General features: G+C 37.5%; 1 protein-coding gene across 6 annotated transcripts in view; it reads left to right on the top strand.

Annotated features, from left to right (window-relative positions):
• The window catches only part of PMS1 (PMS1 homolog 1, mismatch repair system component), a gene marked incomplete at its 5' end in the record, with an annotated part of 90539 nt that overhangs the window by 54422 nt on the left and 14353 nt on the right, over positions 1–21764 (top strand). For 4 of the 6 annotated variants that reach the window (XM_079710562.1, XM_079710560.1, XM_079710558.1 and 1 more), the window contains 4 exons: positions 3129–3245; positions 9668–9790; positions 10333–10476; positions 10628–11520. In XM_079710562.1, coding sequence (XP_079566688.1) covers positions 3129–3245; positions 9668–9790; positions 10333–10476; positions 10628–11520 — 1277 coding nt within the window. The remainder of the gene's footprint in view (positions 1–3128; positions 3246–9667; positions 9791–10332; positions 10477–10627; positions 11521–21764) is intronic. The other 2 variants (XM_079710561.1, XM_079710557.1) reach the window with 1 other exon arrangement.

Below are 21764 nucleotides of genomic sequence, written 5' to 3'. Positions count from 1 at the left end.
CCATACCTTTGCATGTGCTCTTCTACCTGTCAGGAATGCCCTTCCCATAATTTGTGGGTGGCAGACTCCTTTCAAGTCTCACCGCACTTGCACTTGCTCTGTGGAGTAGACTTAGGTTTCTTCTACAGTGTTCCCACTGTGTTTTGTATTAGCAGTTTTCATAATGCATTATAATTATTTTAATACCTTACTTTCCGTTTGTATTTTTAGCTCCTTGAAAGCTGGGACCTTGTCCTTCTATCTTTGTATTCCCAGCTTTTAGCATGGAATCCGGTACAAAGTAGATGTTCAATAAAATATTTGCTGAATAAATTTAGAAGTTTCTCCAAAAATTTTAATTTAGCCAGAGCATTTATATATTATAGTATGTGCTGAAATAAAGATTAAAAATACTTATGTGACATCCCATGTTTCCTGGAGCAGCTCCAATTTTAAATAGTGTATTGTCCTTTAAGTGGAAATGTAGTTACCAAAACATATTTTTTTTTAGAAATATACACATTGAACCTATACCTTAGTTTTTTAATTGTTTACAATTTATTTTTCTATTTGATTTCATGCACTTTAGGTCCTTTTTTCTAATTCAGATCACTTTCAAAGCAATAGACAGTGAAAAGTTGGCATCTAGGACAGAACAGTACCTAAATTCTAGTTCTGTCATTTTGCTGGGACTAATTACTTCACATCTGTATTTATATGAATATTAATAAATAAAATTTATCAGAAATTTAGAAATCCTTAGGTGTAAGGATCTGCATAATAAGGCTAAGGTTGGTACTGACAAGCTGCACTCTCAAAAATATTCTGACTTCAGGATTCTATAAGAGTAGCTCCTAGTCTTTTTTGGATTTCTGTTATTCTGGTGTGGTTTCTTTGATTTGGAGACCCCGATTTTTCTCCTTGCCCTCTTCTAAAGGTAAATTATTTATTTAACTTTAAATGAATTTTTAAAATAATTTTGTTCTGAGAGTGTATTAAAACCCTCAAACAACTGGAGATTTCATAACGTATCACGTACTCATACATGAAAATGCATTTGTCAGAGACACCATTTGAGAATTCCCAATTAGGGTCTGGAGTTGGCTCTAACTTATTACTATCCCTGACTAGAGAGGAGAGAGATGTTAGCAAAGTAAAAATTTGGAGCCAGAAAGGTTAAGGTATAAATCATGATTCCGTGATTTAATATCTCTGTTTCTTTGGGTAAATCAATCTGAGCCTCAGTTTCCTCATCTGGAAAATGAGATAATAATACCTGCCTGAAATGGTTGTGAAAACTAATGGTTTCTAGAATAGTAGTGCCTGGTAAGTAAGTTCTTCATAATTTATAACTCCTACTTGATTAGTATTAATAAAACCCTGGGAATAGGTAAAAGGTTTTCCTGTTACACTAAATATTGGGCATTTTGTCTTCTTGATCAGTTGTTACACTATCTGTTTTCCCCAGCAGGTTGGTCTTTGAGATTCTAAAAACAAAAGTGGCTTACAGATGATACATATCAAGAAGCAGAGTCAGTGACCATTGTCATCTTGTCCAGAAGAGAACAGCCCTTTGCTGCTATCCTGACGTGCCAGTTAGAGAACAACATGAATTCATTTACTTCCCCTTTCATTTTATTATACATAATATTGTTAGTACTTCTTCCTGCCTACATAGGTTCCTGGTCATGTAAAGGCATTTGTTTGGCTAGGATCCTTTGATCTAGCCAGAGTGTCTCTCTTTCTTTTAAACCTTCTCTACAATCAGATATTTAAATCAGTGTCTTTTTACTTGGAACAAATAACCTTTCCACATTACAAAAAAAAAGAGGGAGAGAGAAAGAGAGAACAAAGGAGAACTTTCTCAACTTCCTTCCATTGATTCTGCAAACCTACTTGTTTGTATACCCATTCTTCCCTCACTGCTTTTTGTTCAAGTGTGTCATCAAGAGCTTCCCTTGATCCACCTGCCTCCAGTTATTGCTGTCTGCTTTCACTTTACAGCCAAACTTCCTAAAAGAGCTGTCTCTTTCATATGTTCCCCCTATAGTCACTGTCTAGTAAGTAAAATTTGGCTTCGTTTACTCTGCTTCCTTAGAACTGCTCTCATCCTCCTGATTGCTAAATCCTGTGGCCACATCTCTTTACCTTGGTCTCTCAACACTGGTCACACATAACTACTTCTTTCTTCTTAAAAAAACTGCCTTGTTCTATGCACCATACTGTCCTGTGACTCTTCTTGCCTCTGTGGCCAATCCTTTTCAGTCTCCTCTTCTTCCTCTGTCTGCCTCTTGAATGTTAATGTTTTCTCCTAAGCCCTTTACCCATTTTCTTTAGCATTTAGGGGGTTCTAAGTGAATATTTGTTGAATGTATGATATGTGTCTGTATTGGTGGTTTCTTAAGAGATTTGACTATAATTGGACCTTATTAACTGAAAAATTTCAGTATGTGGTACCTGATCATACACTTCACAGCCAAACTTTGGTGCAGTCTCTGGACTATGCTTCTCTTAAACTACCCTACTGGATGCTTGCAGTGAAAAAAAATCCAAGCTCATTATTCAGCTTTTATGTCTGTAAGGTTCAGTTAGCTTTTTTAAAGTTTTCTGTGTATAAAAGGTAATTATAAAGGTAATTTTAAAAAGCATGCATTATCCTAAATTTTTATACCAGTTTGACTATTTATAGAAATCTTATAGCATAGGTGTCTGTCCTCAATAAAACAGTAATACTTTACTTGGAGTAGCGATTTAATTTAAATATACTCTGAAGTATATACTCTGAAGTTTAGGATTAGAAGAGGGGAGAGAATTAATATTTAATGAAACTGTTTTATGCCAGACACCGGCCTATGTGTTTGCCTACATCATATATTTTCATCTTCCAACAACTCGGGGAGATAATTATTCTTAGTCATCTTATAGAGAGAAGAAAATTGGGGTTAAGGGAAGTTAAAATAGATTCTACACTGCAGCATATATAGCTACTAAAATTTGGAAATGGAGTTCTGTCAGACATGCATATCTTATAAATGATGCAGAAAATATAAGCTAGGGATGAATGCTAAATATAGCAATAATTTGTATAAGTACTTGAGTTTACTAAATCCAAATTGTGTCAAAAGTTGTCTGTGTTATTTTGTCCCTAGGCAATTATTTGGCAGAAAACTAGAGTATCAGATCATAAAATGGCTCTCATGTCTGTTCTGGGGACTGCTGTTATGGGCAACATGGAACCCTTTCAGTACCACTCTGAAGAATCTCAGGTATACAATGAAAATGTTCTTTAATAATTCTAATTTACCAATGAAACTGTTAAATTATTTCCTTTTTGTGGGGTTGGGGTTGCAAGAATTTTTTCTTTTAAAACTTTAACGAAGTATGTGTATAAGGTACAAAAAGAAAATACGCACAGAGGTCATATTAAACCTCTCTTCCCAGCCCTGCTCCCTGTTTTTATCTTTTCTGTTTATTGTTTAATTTTAAGTATCGTGGCTACATTAATTTTTTAAGTGATTTTCAATTTAGAATCTTCATCTGTTTACTTTCTACAATGAAAGAAAAGAAGTTGAGCTCTCTTACCTTTGTTTTCCCTTTCCCATTCTAGGTATATGTATTCCAGCTTTATTTTCTTGATCTGTCAGCTTCAGTCTTCTTCAGTCCCAATAATATTGGATGAGGTTATTAACATTCCCAGTCTGTCTTCTACCTGCTCTTCTCCCTCTCAGTCATGTCAGCTCCACTTTTATGTTATCTAACTTAATAACCTATTTTCTTATGTTACCATGTTTTGTTTGTTGGAAGATTTTTAATTATGTAATCATCTTTTATTTGAAGATTCATTCTAAAAGTTGAAAGCTTATATGGAGTATACATTACTATGACTTCTCTGTTCTCCTTTGCTTTTTTATAATTTGTTGCAATCTCTTTTCTGCTACTAGTTCCCCTCCTATCCTTTTTTGCAGTATTGAGTTCTTAATTATCATCTTATTAGAGTCTTGGATGGGAGCTTGCGCTCAATTAATGTGTTAAGAGTTCTCTCTCCTGAGGAACAATTCAGGCCACCCTTAGTGGCCATGATCTGACATAGGTTCTATTTTTCAGAGCTCTCTTAATAGTTGTTTAATAGCTTAGACACTAGTGCCACCTTGGACTGGTCATGGTGGCTGACTTGGGATAATAAGGGTACTGTCTAAATTCCCCTGCGTTCCCTGTGGCTTCCTGGAACTTGTTGCCTATGCTGGTAACCCAGGAAGCTTGTGACAGGAGATCCAGACATGATATCTGTGGTGTTGTGCTTTAGAGATTCTACCTGTCATAGTTTGGTCTGAAGACCAGCAGCATTGGCATTACTTGGAAGCTTGTTAGGTGAAGAATCTCAGGCCTCATCCCAGACATACTGAATGAGAATCTGCATTTTAATACGGTCTCCGAGTGCATATTCAAGTAGGAAAAGCACTGATTTAGACCTTTGTTAGTTATGATTCCATGTGTGATTGGAACATGAGTCAGTCCTGCAGTTGGGATTTCTTTTCTTTGATCTGTATTGAGATATGTTGCCAGATCTGTGCATGTCCATTGATTTTTTTAAATAAATTTATTTTATTATTTTATTTTTATTTTATTTGGCTGTGTTGGGTCTTTGTTGCTGCGCGCGGGCTTTCTCTAGTTGCGGCAAGCGGGGGCTACTCTTCCTTGCGGTGCACGGGCTTCTCATTGCCGTGGCTTCTCGTTGTGGAGCACGGGCTCTAGGCGTGTGGGCTTCAGTAGTTGTGGCATGTGGGCTCAGTACTTGTGGCTCACGGGCTCTAGAGCGCAGGCTCAGTAGTTGTGGCGCACGGGCTTAGTTGCTCTGCGGCATGTGGGATCTTCCTGGACCAGGGCTCGAACCCGTGTCCCCTGCATTAGCAGGCGGATTCTTAACCACTGCACCACCAGGGAGCCCCATGTCCATTGATTTTTAAATTTTCTCTTGAGATAGAATTGTACAAGGGCTGCTGGTAATCTTTGACAGATACCAAAACTTTGCTGCACCTTCACGTGGTTATTCTTGCATGGGGGAATGAGGGAACTCGGAAACCATGTGTTGCTGAGTAATACCACTTCAGTGGGTTGTCAGAAGGACAGACTTTTGAGTGTCTCCCTAGTGAGAATGATCGTCTAACCAAATCTCTCTTTTGTTCATGCACTGTGTGTCTAAATGGGTATTGTATTTATGTTGCCACCAGCTACCCATCACCATTTCATGCTTTCTGGGCTTTCAGAGTTTCCTTGACCCATTCTCATTCCTAGCCAAAATCAATCTTAAGTTATTTAGCAACTGCTAATGGTTTCCCCTCTCACCTCACTTTTGTCCTCATTACATACATTCAAGTTGTGAAACTTGGCCACCAAGGCCCTTCACTGTACTGGGGTGGCAGATGCATAAGTCATTGGGAACCTTGGGTGCAGAAAATCTTCATAATATCTGTTTCTATAATGTTGAGGGTCCCTTTCTTATCTATAGCAACTCCATATGGGAAGAATCTCCTAATTATGGATGGTGATCCCAGCTGCACCACTGCTGTGGTGGCATTTCTTATGGAGTTTCCCAGTGTGGCTTTGTTGGTTTGATGGAACTCCTCAAGTTGGTTGGTTTCTTTGTTTGTTTGTTTTGACATCTGTCTTCTCTTTGATAGCTCTGCATCAATCCATGCTAAGTTCTGGGTGAATTCTCAGTGCTGCCTGATTTTTATTCCCACAGCAATATCTACTTTTCTGTTCTTTCTTCTAAACTTGATTTATAGCTACCAGTTTTGATTTCTTTATCTTCTGGGTTTTTTTTTTAAATAATAATGGCTTTTTATTTACTCTTTTAAAAGCATGGTACACATACTAATTTCAATCATTTTCATATTGTTCTATCATTTTTATTCCTGAGAGAATATTCTCTCATTCTCTGCCATTTTATATGCTTTGACATTTTAATTTACAAAATCACTTCGAATGCAGATTTATTGTTTGTTTTTCCCTCCCACTTTCCCCTCCCTTCCCATAGTTTGGCAGATACCACTGCCCTCCCAGCTTCAATTCAAAACTAGGTATTAATATTAGTAGTTCATGCCTTTCGTCCTGCCAAGATTTTGCAGACCCTTTTTCCTAGTGGACTTGGCTTAACCTTATTTTTGGTTTTGGAGTTGTCTCTGTTCTTTCTGGTGATCCTTGCAAGCAGCTCCAAACAGTGGTCACAGTATTTTTTAAACATTTGTGGGGGTGGGAGGAGAAATTTGCCCATTTCAAAGGGAAAGACTGATTTAAATCCCCTATAACTACATGTGTTTTCTGTCCTTATTTCCATACAAGAATTGAATTTCCAATTGACCAGCTGGTTTCTTTTTTTTCTTTTTTTTTTAAATTGATATACAGTTGACATATTAGTTTCAAGTGTACGATGTTAATGATTTGTTATATGTATACATTGTGAAGTGGTCACCACAGTAAGTCTAGTTACATCCATAATCACACATCGTTAACAATTTTTTTTTCTGACACAGCTGGTTTCTGATCATAGAGCACATAAGAGCTTTTGATTTCAGCCATCACTCCCTGTTATGTTTAGCATCTTTATGTTTGTCTTATTTTTAAATGGTTAGGTCTTTAAAAATTTTTGTAAAAAGTTATTTTATCTATCACTGCTATGTATTTGCAGTTGGGATGGAGAGAAGGGAATTATTAATAAGTGTGAATTATTCCACTATCCTGATCAGAAGTACTTAAATTTTTACTTTAGAAACATAAATCCCATAGGGTTCTAGAGCTTTACCGAAAGAGGAGAACATCAAGGTCACTTCAACAGAATCGGGGCAGAGAAGAAGAGATGGGTTTGACAAACTGGGTAGGGGGCAGGGCTGTTTATCATGGTAAAAGAATACAGGAGAAGCTAGTTGGACAGCAGGGTAGAAGTGAGCTTAAATATTTTATCAAGTTTTGAATGTGGTGAGATTGAGAAGATTTGTGTGACAGCTGTTAAAGATAGTAAGCATTTGGGGCTTCCCTGGTGGCTCAGTGGTTGAGAGTCTGCCTGCCAATGCAGGGGACACGGGTTTGTGCCCCGGTCCAGGAAGATCCCACATGCCGCAGAGCGGCTGGGCCCGTGAGCCATGGCCGCTGAGCCTGCGCGTCCAGAGCCTGTGCTCCACAATGGGAGAGGCCACAACAGTGAGAGGCCCGCGTACTGCAAAAAAAAAAAAATAGTAAGCATTTGGAGATGAAAGAAATAAAGGTTCTACATCTGTATCTTAGTGTCACTGGTGTATGTGTATAGATGGGAATGAAATTACTCAGGGAGAGTAGAGAGCAAGAAAAAAGGGTCTGATGATGAAACTCAGGGGGACCATCATCATATAGGCTGTAAGCAAAGAGAGAGAAACCAGCAAACCAGACTAAAGAGGAAGTGTCAGAGAGGAAACAGAAAGACCAAAAGAGAAGGCTGAAGCAGTGTCATGCTTCCTAAAGTAGAGAGTTGTCATTGGTATCAGGGTCTGTAGAGAGTCAGGTAAGGGTAGAACGAAGTGTCCATTGGAGTTGGTCACTGAGGTAGAAGCCAGATTATAGAATATTGGAGATGAAGGGAAGGAGAGAGGGGTCCATAGCTGAAGGACAATCAGGAGAGAATTATTTGTTTATATTTTGCCTTTGATTTTTGTTTTGCTATTTAGTTAATAGTTGGGTACAGAATCTTATAAGGGCTATCTAATTTTTTATTTTGTTGCACTGATTTGGTCTCTTACAGACATTTTTCTTCACTCGAACTAGATGGATTTTCACTTTTTATAGCATTTTATAAGACTTTGCCATTTGATTTTACTATTCCATATAACTTACAGTTTGTTAGTTCTTAAGGTTGTCTTAAGCCATTTTTAAAGCTCAGTATTCGGAAGTAATAGTATTTATTCAGTGGCCAGCCAAGATGGTGTGGAAGGAAAACACTAGCAATATTACCAATTTTTTCTTCATTTTAATCTTCATTCTTCCCTATTCTGGGTATTCTTTTTCCATCAACAAGCCCAATAAGTCTTTCAGAGGCTAAACAGGCTCTTCCTGATGCTCAGCAGGTGCTTTAAGAAGGGTCTCATGTTACTTGGTAAATTATACAACCATTTATAAGTCATGAAGTTTTACAGTTAATTAAGTATTTTCATTTTATAATGGATTATCTAGGTTTATTTATTAACTTTTTTTAATTGGCACAGTTTGGCACTGTGACGGTAATGCGCTTAGTGTTCAAATATTGGTACTGCATCTCCTTAAGCACTTATTTCCAAGGGCAGGGATAGCCATAGACATAGGTGGCAGCCTGCAGGATACGTTGGTAAGGAGCCTTACGGTTTCTGCTTAACTAAAAATAGCACCCCCACTGACACTCTTGCTTTTCTAAACCTAAGCTGAAATTTTCCCATTATTACTGTTTCTTAACAGGTTAATAAAACAGCTGATGCCAGTTGTTTCAGATAAGAGATTATTATAGGCCTGTATTTTGAATAATTTGACCAAGATCACACTAGTAGGAAAGCTGGGATTTAAATCATGTCAGTCTGGCTCTATCCGGTATTCCTAACAATTCTCTGTATTATCTTTAAAAGTAAAAGTAGGAGCATTTTCCTTGCCTTCTGTTCCCTAAATCGATCAATCTCGCTGGTATTTTTTCTAGGGTTCTTCTTTATTTTCTCCCTCTTCAAACATTTGTAAAATAGTTCTCTAAACAAAAATGAAGATAAAGTACAACGCTGCAATGTATCAAAGAGTAAAAGATTTTCTCCCTCAGTAATGAAAACCCAGTCAGACTGACTTCATGGCATACTCAGAATAAAAATAGAAACAGCCACTTCTTTACAGAAAATGGTGGCTGAAAAGAAAAGGATAAAGAGCCAGAGGAAAGTCACAATATGAGGAAAGAAATTCTTAGAAGACAGAAAGAAGATCAGGTTGAGCAGAGAGCAGTATTTATGCTGTACGTCCTTTGACAATAAGATATATGCCCGTTGGTGAAACTCTCATGAATGCCAGTTTTTCCTTAAAATAGAATTGCAAAAAGGGAGAGTCAGAGGCTGAGAACACCAATTTAACACGCTTCAGTAATTTATTTAAGGTTAATGGTCATGACATGGTTATCAGGAAATATATGGCTCTTTAGACCTTAAGATCGAAATCCATTTGTTTGTTAATTTTTTTATACCTTTTTAAAAAATATATACAGTGTTATTTAGGCTTTTTAATTTATTTTACTTACTTTATTATTTTTTTAAATTTTTTTATTTTTGGCTGTGTTGGGTCTTCGTTGCTGCGTGTGGGCTTTCTCTAGTTGCGGCAAGTGGGGGCTAGTTTTCGTTGTGGTGTGTGGGCTTCTCACTGTGGTGGTTTCTCTTGTTGCGGAGCACGGGCTCTAGGCGTGTGGGCTTCAGTAGTTGTGACACGCAGGCTCAGTAGTTGTGGCGCACCGGCTTAGTTGCTCTGCAGCATGTGGGATCTTCCTGGACCAGGGCTCGAACCCATGTCCCCTGCATTGGCAGGTGGATTCTTAACCACTGAGCCACTGGGGAAGTCTCAATTTTTTTATACCTCTTAATGTATTGTATATAGCCAGACCCATGGAATCACATTTATCATTGACATTGCATATCAATTCTGTAATTATTTATTACAATTATAGATTTATCTAAGTGGATTTCTTCCAAAGCATGATGCAGACCACTCTTTCACAAGTCTTTCAACCCCAGAAAGGAGTTTCATCTTTATAAACAGTCGACCAGTACACCAAAAAGATATATTAAAGGTAATCTTTTTAAGAAAAAGTATCACTTGGATCGGAAATAAAAACTCACTTGTCAGCTTCTTATAAGGACTACTTCTAAGAATTTGTTCCAAAATAAGGAAAAGGAAAAATAGATACAATATCATTTATTAAGCATTGTGCTAGGTACCTTACATATGACTCTTCACAACAGTTCTGTGGTGAATTATCCTATTTATAGTGAAGAGACTGCACTGTTTGTGACTATCTTAGACCACATAACGAGGAAGTAACACAATTTGGATTTGAACCCAGGACTTTCCAAACATCCATGACACTATGATCTTTTAACCATGAAGCCAGTTGCATTGGATATTTTTACTTCTTAATGAATGCTTGTGCTTTATGTAAGTTCAGAGCCTCTAAATGAGCATTACTATTTAGATACTACTTTTCCTAATAAGCAGTTACGTCCACTCAGTTTCTCAGTTAAATATGCTTCTTTTGGTGGTATTTTAAAGATGGCAATACTATCTTTTTTTATGTCTTTTTTTTTGTCTTTCACTCATTTCATATATTTCTAGCTAATCCGACATTATTACAATCTGAAATGCCTAAAGGAGTCTACTCGTTTGTATCCCATTTTCTTTCTGAAAATTGATGTTCCTACAGCTGATGTAGATGTGAATTTAACACCAGATAAAAGTCAAGTATTATTACAGAATAAGGTAATCTTTTTCAGATTTTTTGTGTGTTTATGCTATTTACAAATTTACGCAGTCCTAACCATTTTCATATGAAAAAGATTTGCTTGTTTCTGTAGATTTTTAAAAATTATTTTCATAATTTCCTCTAACATTTGTTAATTTATATTTTCAGGAATCTGTGTTGATTGCTCTTGAAAATCTGATGACAACTTATTATGGATCACTAACTAGTACAAATTCTTATGAAAGTAATAAAACAGATGTTTCCTCAGATGACATGGTTGTTAGTAAAACAACAGAAACAGATGTGCTTTTTACTACGATGGAAACATCTGGAAATAATTATCCAAATGTTGATACTTCAGCCATTCCTTTCCAGAATGATGTGCATAATGATAAATCTGGGCAAAACACTAATTATTGTTTGAATCATCAGATGCATATTGGTGACCATTGTGATGATCATTTTAATAGTGAAAATTCTAGCATTGATAAGAACAGTGGAAATACATTTCAGGAGATTCCAATGAATAATTTATCATGTGAGGACACCCAAAAGGAATTTAGTGGAATTTGTTTTGTAGGTTCTGTTAAGCAAGCCCAATCAGAAAATGGCAGTAAAGGCCATATAGATGAGAGTGGGGAAAATGAGGAAGAAGCGGTTCCTGAGAAGTCTTTGGAAATTTGTGTAGATGACTGGAGCAAGGGAAATGTACTTAAAGATTCAAGAGGAGAAAACATTGAACCCGTGAAAATTTTAGTGCCTCAAGAAAGTTTAGCATGTAAAGGAAGTAATAATAATAATAACCCAAGTCCTGAACAAAAGAATTTGAATGAAAGTTCCTATAACAAAAAATCAAATGTGGTAGATAACAAATCTGGACAGCTTACAGCTTATGATTTAATTAGCAATCGAGTAATCAAGAAACCCATGTCAGCAAGTGCCCTTTTTGTTCAAGATCATCGTGCTCAGTTTCTCACAGACAATTCCAAGACCAGTTTGGAAGATGCAACAGTACAAATTGAAGAACTGTGGAAGACATTGAGTGAAGAGGAAAAACTGAAGTAAGTTTCCAGAGCTTTCATGGGACCTAAATGTTCAGATATTTCCATTCTATGTGACTCACTGGATTAAAAAAATTTTTTTTTAACTTCTTATTTATGGAAAAGCAGAATGAAAAACGGCTTTTGGCTTGACTAAAGTACCTTTTTTGGCATTACTTTTTTTTGCTAATTTAGAGGCTTTTATGGGGGTTTTTTGTTTGTTTGTTTTTTATTTTGGTACAAGCCTTAACTACTTTCTGATTTAAGTTTGTAGTTAAAGGTTTTCCATTCTTAACTAAAAACTACCATTTTCTTCTATTTCTTTTTTATTTTTACGTTAATCTTCCTATGACAGGACTTTTTCTTTTTTTAACTTTTGCATTAGAACAGTGGTGTTTTTAAGATCTTGACTATTCCTTTTTAAATTGGTCTCTAAAATATGTAACACAATATAAAAAATTGTAACGTTGCAGATTTAATTTAGTGATGTTAATACAGTTCCTATTCAGTATAACTCAAGGCTTTCTTATAAAATCTTTTATTTATTGACAACTTATAAACTATGGTGGGTTTTGGGGGCTAGGTAAATAGGTGGTTTGATCTCCTTGATGAAAATAACTACATATTATTTGCCATTTTTAGATCAGGTGATCTGAATAAATATTCCAAAAAAATATGAGGGGTGTTTCTAATTGACTTAGGGCACTTGCTGTAAACACAAAATACTATGTTTTGAGTGATTTAGCTCACAAGAAAATGAAAGAGTGCAATTGTACTTCCAGTCACATATTATTACCTGAGGCAGTGGTCCCCAACCTTTTTGGCACCAGGGACCAGTTTCGTGGCAGACAGTTTTTCCACTGGTGGGGGCCGGTGGGGATGGTTCAGGCAGTCACGCGAGTGATGGGGAGCGGCAGATGAAGCTTCACTCACTTGCCTGCTGCTCACCTCCTGCTGTGCGGCCCAGTTACTAACAGGCCGTGGACCGATACCGGTCCGTGTCACGGGGTTTGGGGACCCCTGACCTAAGGCATCGCAATACTATGTCAAACATCTGGAAAAAATTTTACATGTAACCTGTCATCCAGAGTTTATATTTGGTGATAAGCTACATGGATACTTGACCATTTTTTTTTCATTTTTTCATTAGCTTTTCAATCTTATAAAGACACTGTTAATTTAACGTAATAAAGACCACTGTTAACACACCAACAGGCAAAACCTCCACAAGTTAACTTCTCTCTATCTTTTTTTTTAAGTGGGGATGGTGGTTGTGTTTTGTTCTTTAACATATATCTGTAAAAGATAAAGATACTCTTATTTTAAACAGAGCCATAATACAAATTGTTATCACTTTCTAAAACATGAATTCCTTAATCTTCGTTGTTCAAATTTCTAATTATTTCATAAATGTCAAATTTTTTAAAAGTTTATTTGAATTAAGATGCAAATAAGGTTCACTCATTGTTAATTATCTTTTGTCTTACATAAATGACACATTCAGTTTAAAGATGAGAGCACTTGAGTTTTAATACAGTAAGCCCTCAAAAGTTGAACTGCATTGACCAGGGAGGTGATGAATTGAGAGCTGTCTGAGAAAAGAAAAAAAAGCATAGATGTTCCCAGTTCTCATGGAAGTATTGACATTGGAACAGCTCAAGGTAGCTGTTCCCTTGCAGCCTTAGAATAGCAGGTATTACTCCAGTTTCCTTTCAAGGAATGTCGGCATTGTTTCTCCTTGCAGGCCCCAAGGTGTTAAGGTACAAGGGTTATGGTTAATAGGTCTCATCTAAAAATTTGTTAATCATCAGGCAGTATTCTGGAATTCAGAATTTTCTCTCTTGCCATAAGGTATACAAAAGAGGCATTGTTGGTCGAGAGCAGGTCTCTGAAGCTACACCTGCGTTGTAACCTCACTTCCTCTCTTTGATAGCTTCTTGTAAAAATGTGTGGACAGTATCTCCCAGATTGTTGTGAAGATTAAATAAGATATATTGTGTGTTATGATACAAGATAAATGACTAGCACATAGTAAATAATTGTTCATGATGTTAATCAGAGTTTTTAATCTGTGAAAAGGAAATTTCTCTATTGTGATTGATATTATTTTTCATTTGCTTATTCAAGGTTAAATTTAATTTGGAGCCCAGAAATAGAAACCTGTGAAGAAAATATAGGTATCTTGGGATCAGAGAGCTTACTCTATGTCACAAAAAGCTCTATTAGAATCTTCCAGAGCCAGGGGTCTGGGAATCAAAATCATGATTAGTGAAAAGTTAGAGTAAATATATTATAACACAAGAATCACACTAACTACCGTTTCTCTTCTGGTCTTTATCTTAGAATTCTTTCCATGGTCTTAAATTCTACAAGGAGTGTGAAGGGATAGGAGAGTAGACTCCTGTTTTACGGATAATCAGCCTTTCCATCCATTCTTCCTTTTCATCCCTTTTTTTCTCTTCTTGTTTCCTGTTTTTTTCCCATCCCCTTCCTTCCCTTTTTTCTTTCCTCCCTTGCTTCCTTCCCTTCCCTTCTCTTTCCCTTCCTTGTTTCTTTCAGTTAGGAACTATTTACTGAGGCCATTCTGTGTACAAGGCCCTATGTACTCTAGCTAGTCATTTCAGATACAGTGATAAATTATAAATAAAAGATACTTTTACTACTCATAAAAGTGCAGTCTAGTGAGGAAGACACTATTAAACAAATAGTAATCATAGAATATGAAGAGTTTTTAAATAAAAGGAACACAGAAGAGTTACGAAAAGAGCAGTTGGGCTTAATCATATCTATGGGACAGGAAATGCTTCCCTGAATAGAAATTAATCAGAATGGTGTAGGGAATCTTCTGTGTAGAAGGAACAGCACGTAAGAATGCCCAGAAGCTAGAAGGAAAACAGCGTTATTGAGGAACTGAAAGATGCCCTTTATGACAGGAATGGATTATGGGGGAGTGTGATAAAGAAAGATGGGGTAGGCTGGTCAGATCTTGGAAGATTCAGACAGTTTTGAATAAGGCATTGGATCCGGGTTTTCTACTGAGAGCTTAGGATAGACTTTGCAATAGAGGGTACCTACATTTTAAAATTTTTCCTTTCTGGATTTTTTTTCCCCTTGCTTTCTTCTCCTTTCCTCTAGTGGATTAGAAACCACTGTGTCCTCCCACTGGGTTCTCAGTCAATTGATGTGAACTTGAACTTTCATTTGTAGTAGCTATGAACATATTTCTACTTAAAATAACTTAGAACAATACTGTAATTGGGATATTATTGAAAAATGGTAAATAAACTTTATAATTACATTAATCTTGAGACACAGAAACATTGGAATTGATTACTGATAAATCAGAATTAATATTTTTTGTTCGTTACTAAATCCCTTAGTGATATAAAGTTGAAGATAACAGCTGTTTTTACTTAACATTTACTTAATATTCCTTTGCACATAACTTTTTATAGTTCCCAAGGAACTAATTAAATTGACTTCTTGAATAAATCAAAAGATTAGTACCATATGTTAAAATTTGCACATCATAATTAATTACAAATGGTAACCTTCATCTTGAACTCATTTTCCACCGTAGGAGCAAAATCTTGAGTTTGAATGTCCAAGAGCTAAAAATACTTAGTTATAGTACTTATTGAAGGTAAACTGTATTGAAAATTTTGTGTTTTATAATCCAGAACTTCAGATTCTAAGCGGAAATGGGAGAAAATAATGTAAAATATTATGAATGTGGCCTGGTCAGTAACCAAAAGAGGCATTTTTCATTCATCTAGTTCACAGCGAAATAAAGGTTTTTTTACATTCTCATCCAGCTAACATTTCTTTATTCAACAAACATATGCTGAGTACAAATTACATAACATGCTTGTTTCTTGTGTTTTAGTCTCACTTTTAACATTTAATTCCATTCTCCCAATAGTATCATTTTTATTTCCTAGTACATAACTACTCAAATTTCTCCTTAAAAATGTATATATATTATCTACAATAGAACTCAAACAGTTTAAGAGTTTCTTAAGATTAGAAATAACATTTTCTAGTCTCAGTTTTAAAACTGCATTTAAAGAATTTTTTAGCAAGGTTGCTCAAATCATTACCAACGTTTAGTCAATTGTGTGCCCCGTTCATTATAAGATAGGTGTTTCTTGATAGAAAATAATGATAACGAACATTTATTATCATTTACTATGTGCCAAGCACTATTCTAAGTACTTAAAACTCATTTTAAAGACAGTGCTGCCCAACTCCAGCCTAGGTGTGGAGAATTGGAAACTCTGAGGGTAGGACCCAGGCATCTCAATTTTTTAGAAAAGGGTTTGATATAACCACTATACCATACTGCTGTCTTTGACCCCAGAAGTTTCATTTTACTTCTGTTATTGTTAACCAAAAAGAAAAGACCCCTTAACTTTTTACCCAGTATAATTTTTTTTTAATAAATCTATTTACTTATTTTTTGCTGCGTTGGGTCTTTGTTGCTGCGTGTGGGCTTTCTCTAGTTGCGGTGAGCGGGGGCTACTCTTTATTGCGGTGCGCGGGCTTCTCATTGCGGTGGCTTCTCGTTGCGGAGCATGGGCTCTAGGCGCACGGGCTTTAGTAGTTGTGGCAGGTGGGCTCAGTAGTTGTGGCTCGCGAGCTCTAGAGCACAGGCTCAGTAGCTGTGGCGCACGGGCTTAGTTGCTCCGAGGTGTGTGGAATCTTCCCGGACCAGGGCTTGAACCAGTGTCCCCTGCACTGGCAGGCGGATTCTTAACCACTGTGCCACCAGGGAAGCCCTTACCCAGTATAATTTTAAAAGGTCCATTACCTTGTTTGAAATTGAATTAAATTAGGTGGTTTGGATGTGTTCAGTTTATTTGAATTTATTTTTTTATTGCTGACTCTAAAATGAGAAATAAATAGTAACAAAAAAATGAACATTTATCTATGAAACCATTATAAATTTAATCATATAATTTTTATTTTGAGTGTTATTATTATAGTGACCTTAATTTTACTAGTATATAATTATTAAATGTATGTAAGTTTTCTTTTGTTGTGCTCAGGGAATTGCTTCTTCTATGTTGATGTTACAGCACGTATTTAAGGAACTCTTCAGATCTAAAATTGACTCCTTTTTTTTTTTTTTTTTTTGCGGTACACGGGCCTCTCACTATTGTGGCCTCTCCCGTTGCGGAGCACAGGCTCCCGATGCGCAGGCTCAGTGGCCATGGATCACGGGCCTAGCCGCTCCGTTGCATGTGGGATCTTCCCGGACCGGGGCACGAACCCGTGTCCCCTGCATTGGCAGGCGGACTGTCAACCACTGCACCACCAGAGAAGCCCTGACTCCTTGTTTTATTGTTTAATTATTTCCTTTTTTTTTTTTTTTAGTTGCCTGTACCTTAAATGGTTTTTTTAATTGGGTAAAATTTAGCTGCTGTGAAATGCATAGATCTTAAATGTATATATAGCTCATTGCATTTTCATATGTGTACAATGATGAAACCACCACTGCAAACAAAATATAGAACATTTCCATCAGCCCAGAAGGTTCTTTAATGCCACCTACAAACCAGTCTCCATTCTCAGCCACTATTTTGATTTCCGTCACACTAGCTTGGTTTTTCCAGTACTTAAACTTCTTATATATAAAGTCATAATGATATGTATTCCTTTATGTCCAGCTTCTTCCCCTCAACAAAATATTTTTGTAGTTTTCATCCATGTTTGTTGAATGTATGCATATAGTTTATTCTTTTTTAATCAGTAAGTAATGCTCAGTTGTATAAATATACCACAGTTTGTTTTCTCAGTCTCCAGTTGATGATCAGTGTGTTCTTTCCAGATATGGGATATTATGAATAAAGCTGTGTTGTTTAGTTTCCAAATATTTGGAGTTTTTCTAAATATCTTATTGCTACTGAATTCTAATTAATTTTGTCACGGACAGGGAAAATACTGTTAGATTTAAATCTTTAGAAATTTATTGAGAATTAGGCCCAGCAGCATATCTTGAAGAATAGGCACCTAAAAAGAATCTGAATTCTATAGCTGTTAGATGTAGTGTTCTAAAATGAGAATTAAGTCAAGGTAGTTGATAGTATTGCTAAAATCTTCTTAAGGCTTTACTGATTTTTATGTTTTGGTCTAATTCTGTCAGTTCCTAAGGGAGGGGCATTAAAGTCCCAACTGTAATTCTGGATGTATTTCTACTTTTAGATCTGTAATTTTTTGCTTCACATAGTTTGAAGCTTTGTTATTAGATCCACGCACACTTGTGATTGGTATACCTTCCTAATGATTCCCTTTGGTCATTATGAAATATTCCTGTTATCTGTGCTATTATTTCTTGTTTTGAAATTTATTTCATCGTATATTACTAGAAGCTGCTCTTATGCTTACGATTTGCATGGTTTATCTTTTCCATTCTTTTACTTTCAAACTATCTGTCTTTTTTTTCCCCCGTGCTATCTGTGTAACTCTTGTAGACACATATAGCTGGAATTTGCTTTTTTATTTAAGTGGACTGAATTTTAATTTTGCTGTACTGGATAGTGCTTTATGTTCCTAGATTTAAAATAAATTTTAATTATTATAAAGGGTTTTTTTAATCCTTCATTGTATTTTAGTACTTTTTCCCCTGAGAGTTAGTGATGTTTTGATAGAAAAAGATTCCGTTGCCCATCTCTTGGTGCTTTTCCCTAAGAAATTAGACCAGAGTATTGAATAACAAATTGATTAAATACTTGAAAGCAGCTTGGCAACTTGTGCATAGCATAGATTAGCAGAATAAAGAACATTGTACTTATTTCAGTATGCAAAAGCAAAAGTAAATGTGAAAGTGAAACAAAAATATTCAACTATGCTGAAGGTGAAGGTGTTTCTGACAAAGTGCATTTTCTAAATGTTGATAATTTTTAAAATATTAGTAGTCACTTCATTTAAAATATTAATATTTAAAATTTTTAGGCATCTACTCTTTTTTTCCCTGAGATATAATTGACATACAGCACTGTATAAGTTTAAGGTGTACAGCACAATGACTTGACTTACATACATCGTAAAATGATTACCACAATAAGTTTAGTGAACAGCCATCATCTCATATATATACAACATTAAAGAATTAGAAAAAAATAGTTTTTTTCCCTTGGAACGAGAACTCTTAGGATTTACTTTCTTAACACCTTTAATATACAACATACATCGATGTTAGTTATGTTTATCATGTTTTCTTTGCATAAATACCCAGAGGTTGAATTGTTGGATCATATGTTAGGTCTAGTTTTAATTTTTTGAGGAATCTCCATACTGTTTTCGATAGCGGCTGCACCAGTTTACATTCCCACTGACAGTGCACGAGGGTTCCCTTTTTTCCACATCCACACCAAGTTATTTGTTGTGTTTAACATTTCTTACAAAGCTAGTTTTGTGGTACTGAACTCTTTTAGCTTTTGGTTGTCTGTCAAACTTTTTATCACTCCTCCAAATCTGAACAAAAGACTTGCTGGGTAGAGTATTCTTGGTTGTAGGTTTTTGCCTTTCATCACTAAATATATCATGCCATTCCCTCTGGCCTTCAGAGTTTCTGCTGAAAAGTCAGCTGCTAGCCTTATGGAATTCTCTATACATAACTTCTTGCTTTTCCCTTGCTGATTTTAATATACTCTCTTTATCTTTAATTTTTGCCAATTTAATAGCAATGTGTCTTGGTGTGGTCCTCTTTGGGTTGATCCTGTTTTGGACTGTCTGTGCATCCTGGACTTCCTGGATGTCTGTTTCCTTTCCCAGGTTTAGAGAAGTTTTAAGCTAGTATGTCTTCAAATATGTTCTCTGCCCCTTTCTCTCTCTCTTTTCCTTCTGAGACCCCTATAATGAGAACATTAGTACACTTGACATAAGAGACTCCCAGAGGTCTCTTAAACTGTCCTCGTTTCTTTTTATTCTTTTTTTCTGTACAGCTTCAGTGATTTCCACTACTCTGTCTTCCAGCTCACTGATCTGTTCCTCTGTATCATCTAATTTACTATTGATTCTTTCTAGTGTATTTTTCATTTCAGTTATTGTATTCTTCATCTTTGTTTGGTTGTCTTTGTATTTTCTAACTGTTAAAAACTTCTAACTTCTCATTGTGTCTGTCCGTTCTTCTCCTGAGTTCTTTAAGCATCTGTATGATCATTACCTTGAACTCTATTGGGTAGATTGCTTATCTCCACTTTACTTAGTTCTTCTGGGGTTTTATCATGTTCCTTTGTTTGGAACATGTTTCTCTCTTGCCTCATTTTGCCTAATATGCTGTTTTTATTTCTATGTATTTGGTAGGTTCATTCCATTTCCCCCTCTTGGAGAAGTGGCCTTTTGTAGGAGACATCCTATGGGACCCAGTAGCACACTCCTGTCTGGTCACCAGAGCTATATGCTTTAGTGGTGCCCTCTATGTGGGTTGTGTGGGTCCTTCTGTTGTGGTGGGCTGACTACTGTGAGTGTGCTGGTGGTTGTGGCTGGCCCCCATTAGAGTTGGTCGCCATGCCCTGCTTTATACAAAGGGTGCCAGCTGATGGTGGGCAGGGCCAGGTCCTGGTATGGCCAGAGGAGTCCTGGTTACTGGTGTGGGCCACCCACAGGTAGATGGGGCCAGGTCATGAGTTGACTGGCTGTGGAGTCCTGGGGGGTCCCGAGGCTAGTCCTGGCCCATTGGTGGGTGGAGCAGGGTCTCCAGGTGGCTGGCTGCTGGCTGGGGTTCCTTGATCTAGTGTCTGCCTGCTGGTAGGCAGAGGTGATTCCTGACACAGCTTTCTGTATAGTTGTGATGTCCCAAAGTTGCTGTCGACCTGCTGGTGAGTGGGCCCAGTTCCTGACATGGCTAGCTGTGGAGTCTGGGGTGTCCCAGAGTAGGTACTGAGGCTGGGTCCTGGGGCTAGTGCCAGCACACTGGTGGGCAGAGCTGCATCTTGGCATTTCTGGGTACAGGGCTTAGAGTTTCCAGGGCTGGTGTATGGGCCCAGGCCCAAGATGTCCTGGGTCTGTTGTCTAACCCCTGGTGGGCAGAGCTGGGTCCTAGGGTTTCCAGCTACAGGGCCTTGTGGGGTCCTAGAGTTGGTCTCTGCCTGCTAGTTCCAGGACCAGTTCCAATGGCTGGCTGAATGTCCCAGGGCTAGTGCCCATGCACTGGTATGGGGAGCTGGATCCCGGGCCCTTTGGTAAATGGGGCCGGGTCCTAAGGGGGCTGTCGACTCGGGTCCTGTGGCAGCTGGCCTGCTGGTGTGTGGTGCTGTGTCCCTGCCCAGCTAGCTGCTTGGCCTGAGGTGTCCCAGTACTGATGCTGACAGGCTGGTGGCTGGGGGCAGGACTGCATTCCAAAGCTAGTAAGCTAGAGGGAGGATTCCAAAATAGTGCTTACCAGCATTGGTGCCCACGTGGTAGAATGAGCTCCCTAAAATGGCTACTGCCAGTGTCTGTGTCCCCAAGGTGAGTTCCATTTGCCTCCTGCCTCTGGGAGGCTTTCCAAGATCAGCAGGTGGGTCTGACCCAGCTCCTTTCAAATTACTGCTTCTGCCCTGGGTCTTGGGGTGTGTGAGATTTTGTGTGTGCCCTTTAAGAGTGGAATCTCTATTTCCTTCAGCCTTCTGACTCTATTGAAAGTAAGCCGCACTAACCTTCAGAGCCAAACATTCTGGGGTCTTCTTTCCTGGTGCAGGACCCCTGAGCTGGGGATCCTAATGTGGAGATCAGACCCTATGCTTTTTGGAAAGAAGCTCTGTGATTGATATCATTCTCCTGTTTGTGGGTCTTCTACCCTGGGGGTATGGTCTTGACTATACCACGACTCCGTCCCTCCTACCCATCTCATTGTGGTTCCTTCTTTATATCTTTAGTTGTAGAAGATCTCTGCTAGTCTTTAGTTCATTCTAATCGATAGCTGCTCTCTAAATAGTTATAATTTTGTTGTGCCCATGGGAGGAGGTAAGCTCAGGATCTTCCTACTCCACCTTGTTGGCCACACCTCTACATTGCTGGATTTTGCTTTTGAAATTCAGTCTGACGGACTTTGCCTTTCAAATGCAATAGTTAGTCCATGTAATGTATTAATTGATATGGTTGTGTTTTGGTCTACCATTTTCCTATTTCTTCTCAGTTTTGCTCCTCTGTTCCTCCTTGTTTTGGGAGAGAGGCAACCTCTTTAGGGTTAAAAGAATATAATTTCATATATTCATATATGAATTTCATAAATTCATATATGCAGGCTCTAGAGCATAAGCTCAGTAGTTGTGGCTCATAGG

Source organism: Hyperoodon ampullatus, assembly GCF_949752795.1.
Source record: "Hyperoodon ampullatus genome assembly, chromosome: 8".
In the NCBI taxonomy this organism is placed as follows: Eukaryota; Metazoa; Chordata; class Mammalia; order Artiodactyla; family Ziphiidae; genus Hyperoodon; species Hyperoodon ampullatus.
Note: the sequence above shows the minus strand (reverse complement) of the source record. Positions and strands in the feature narration are given on the sequence as shown.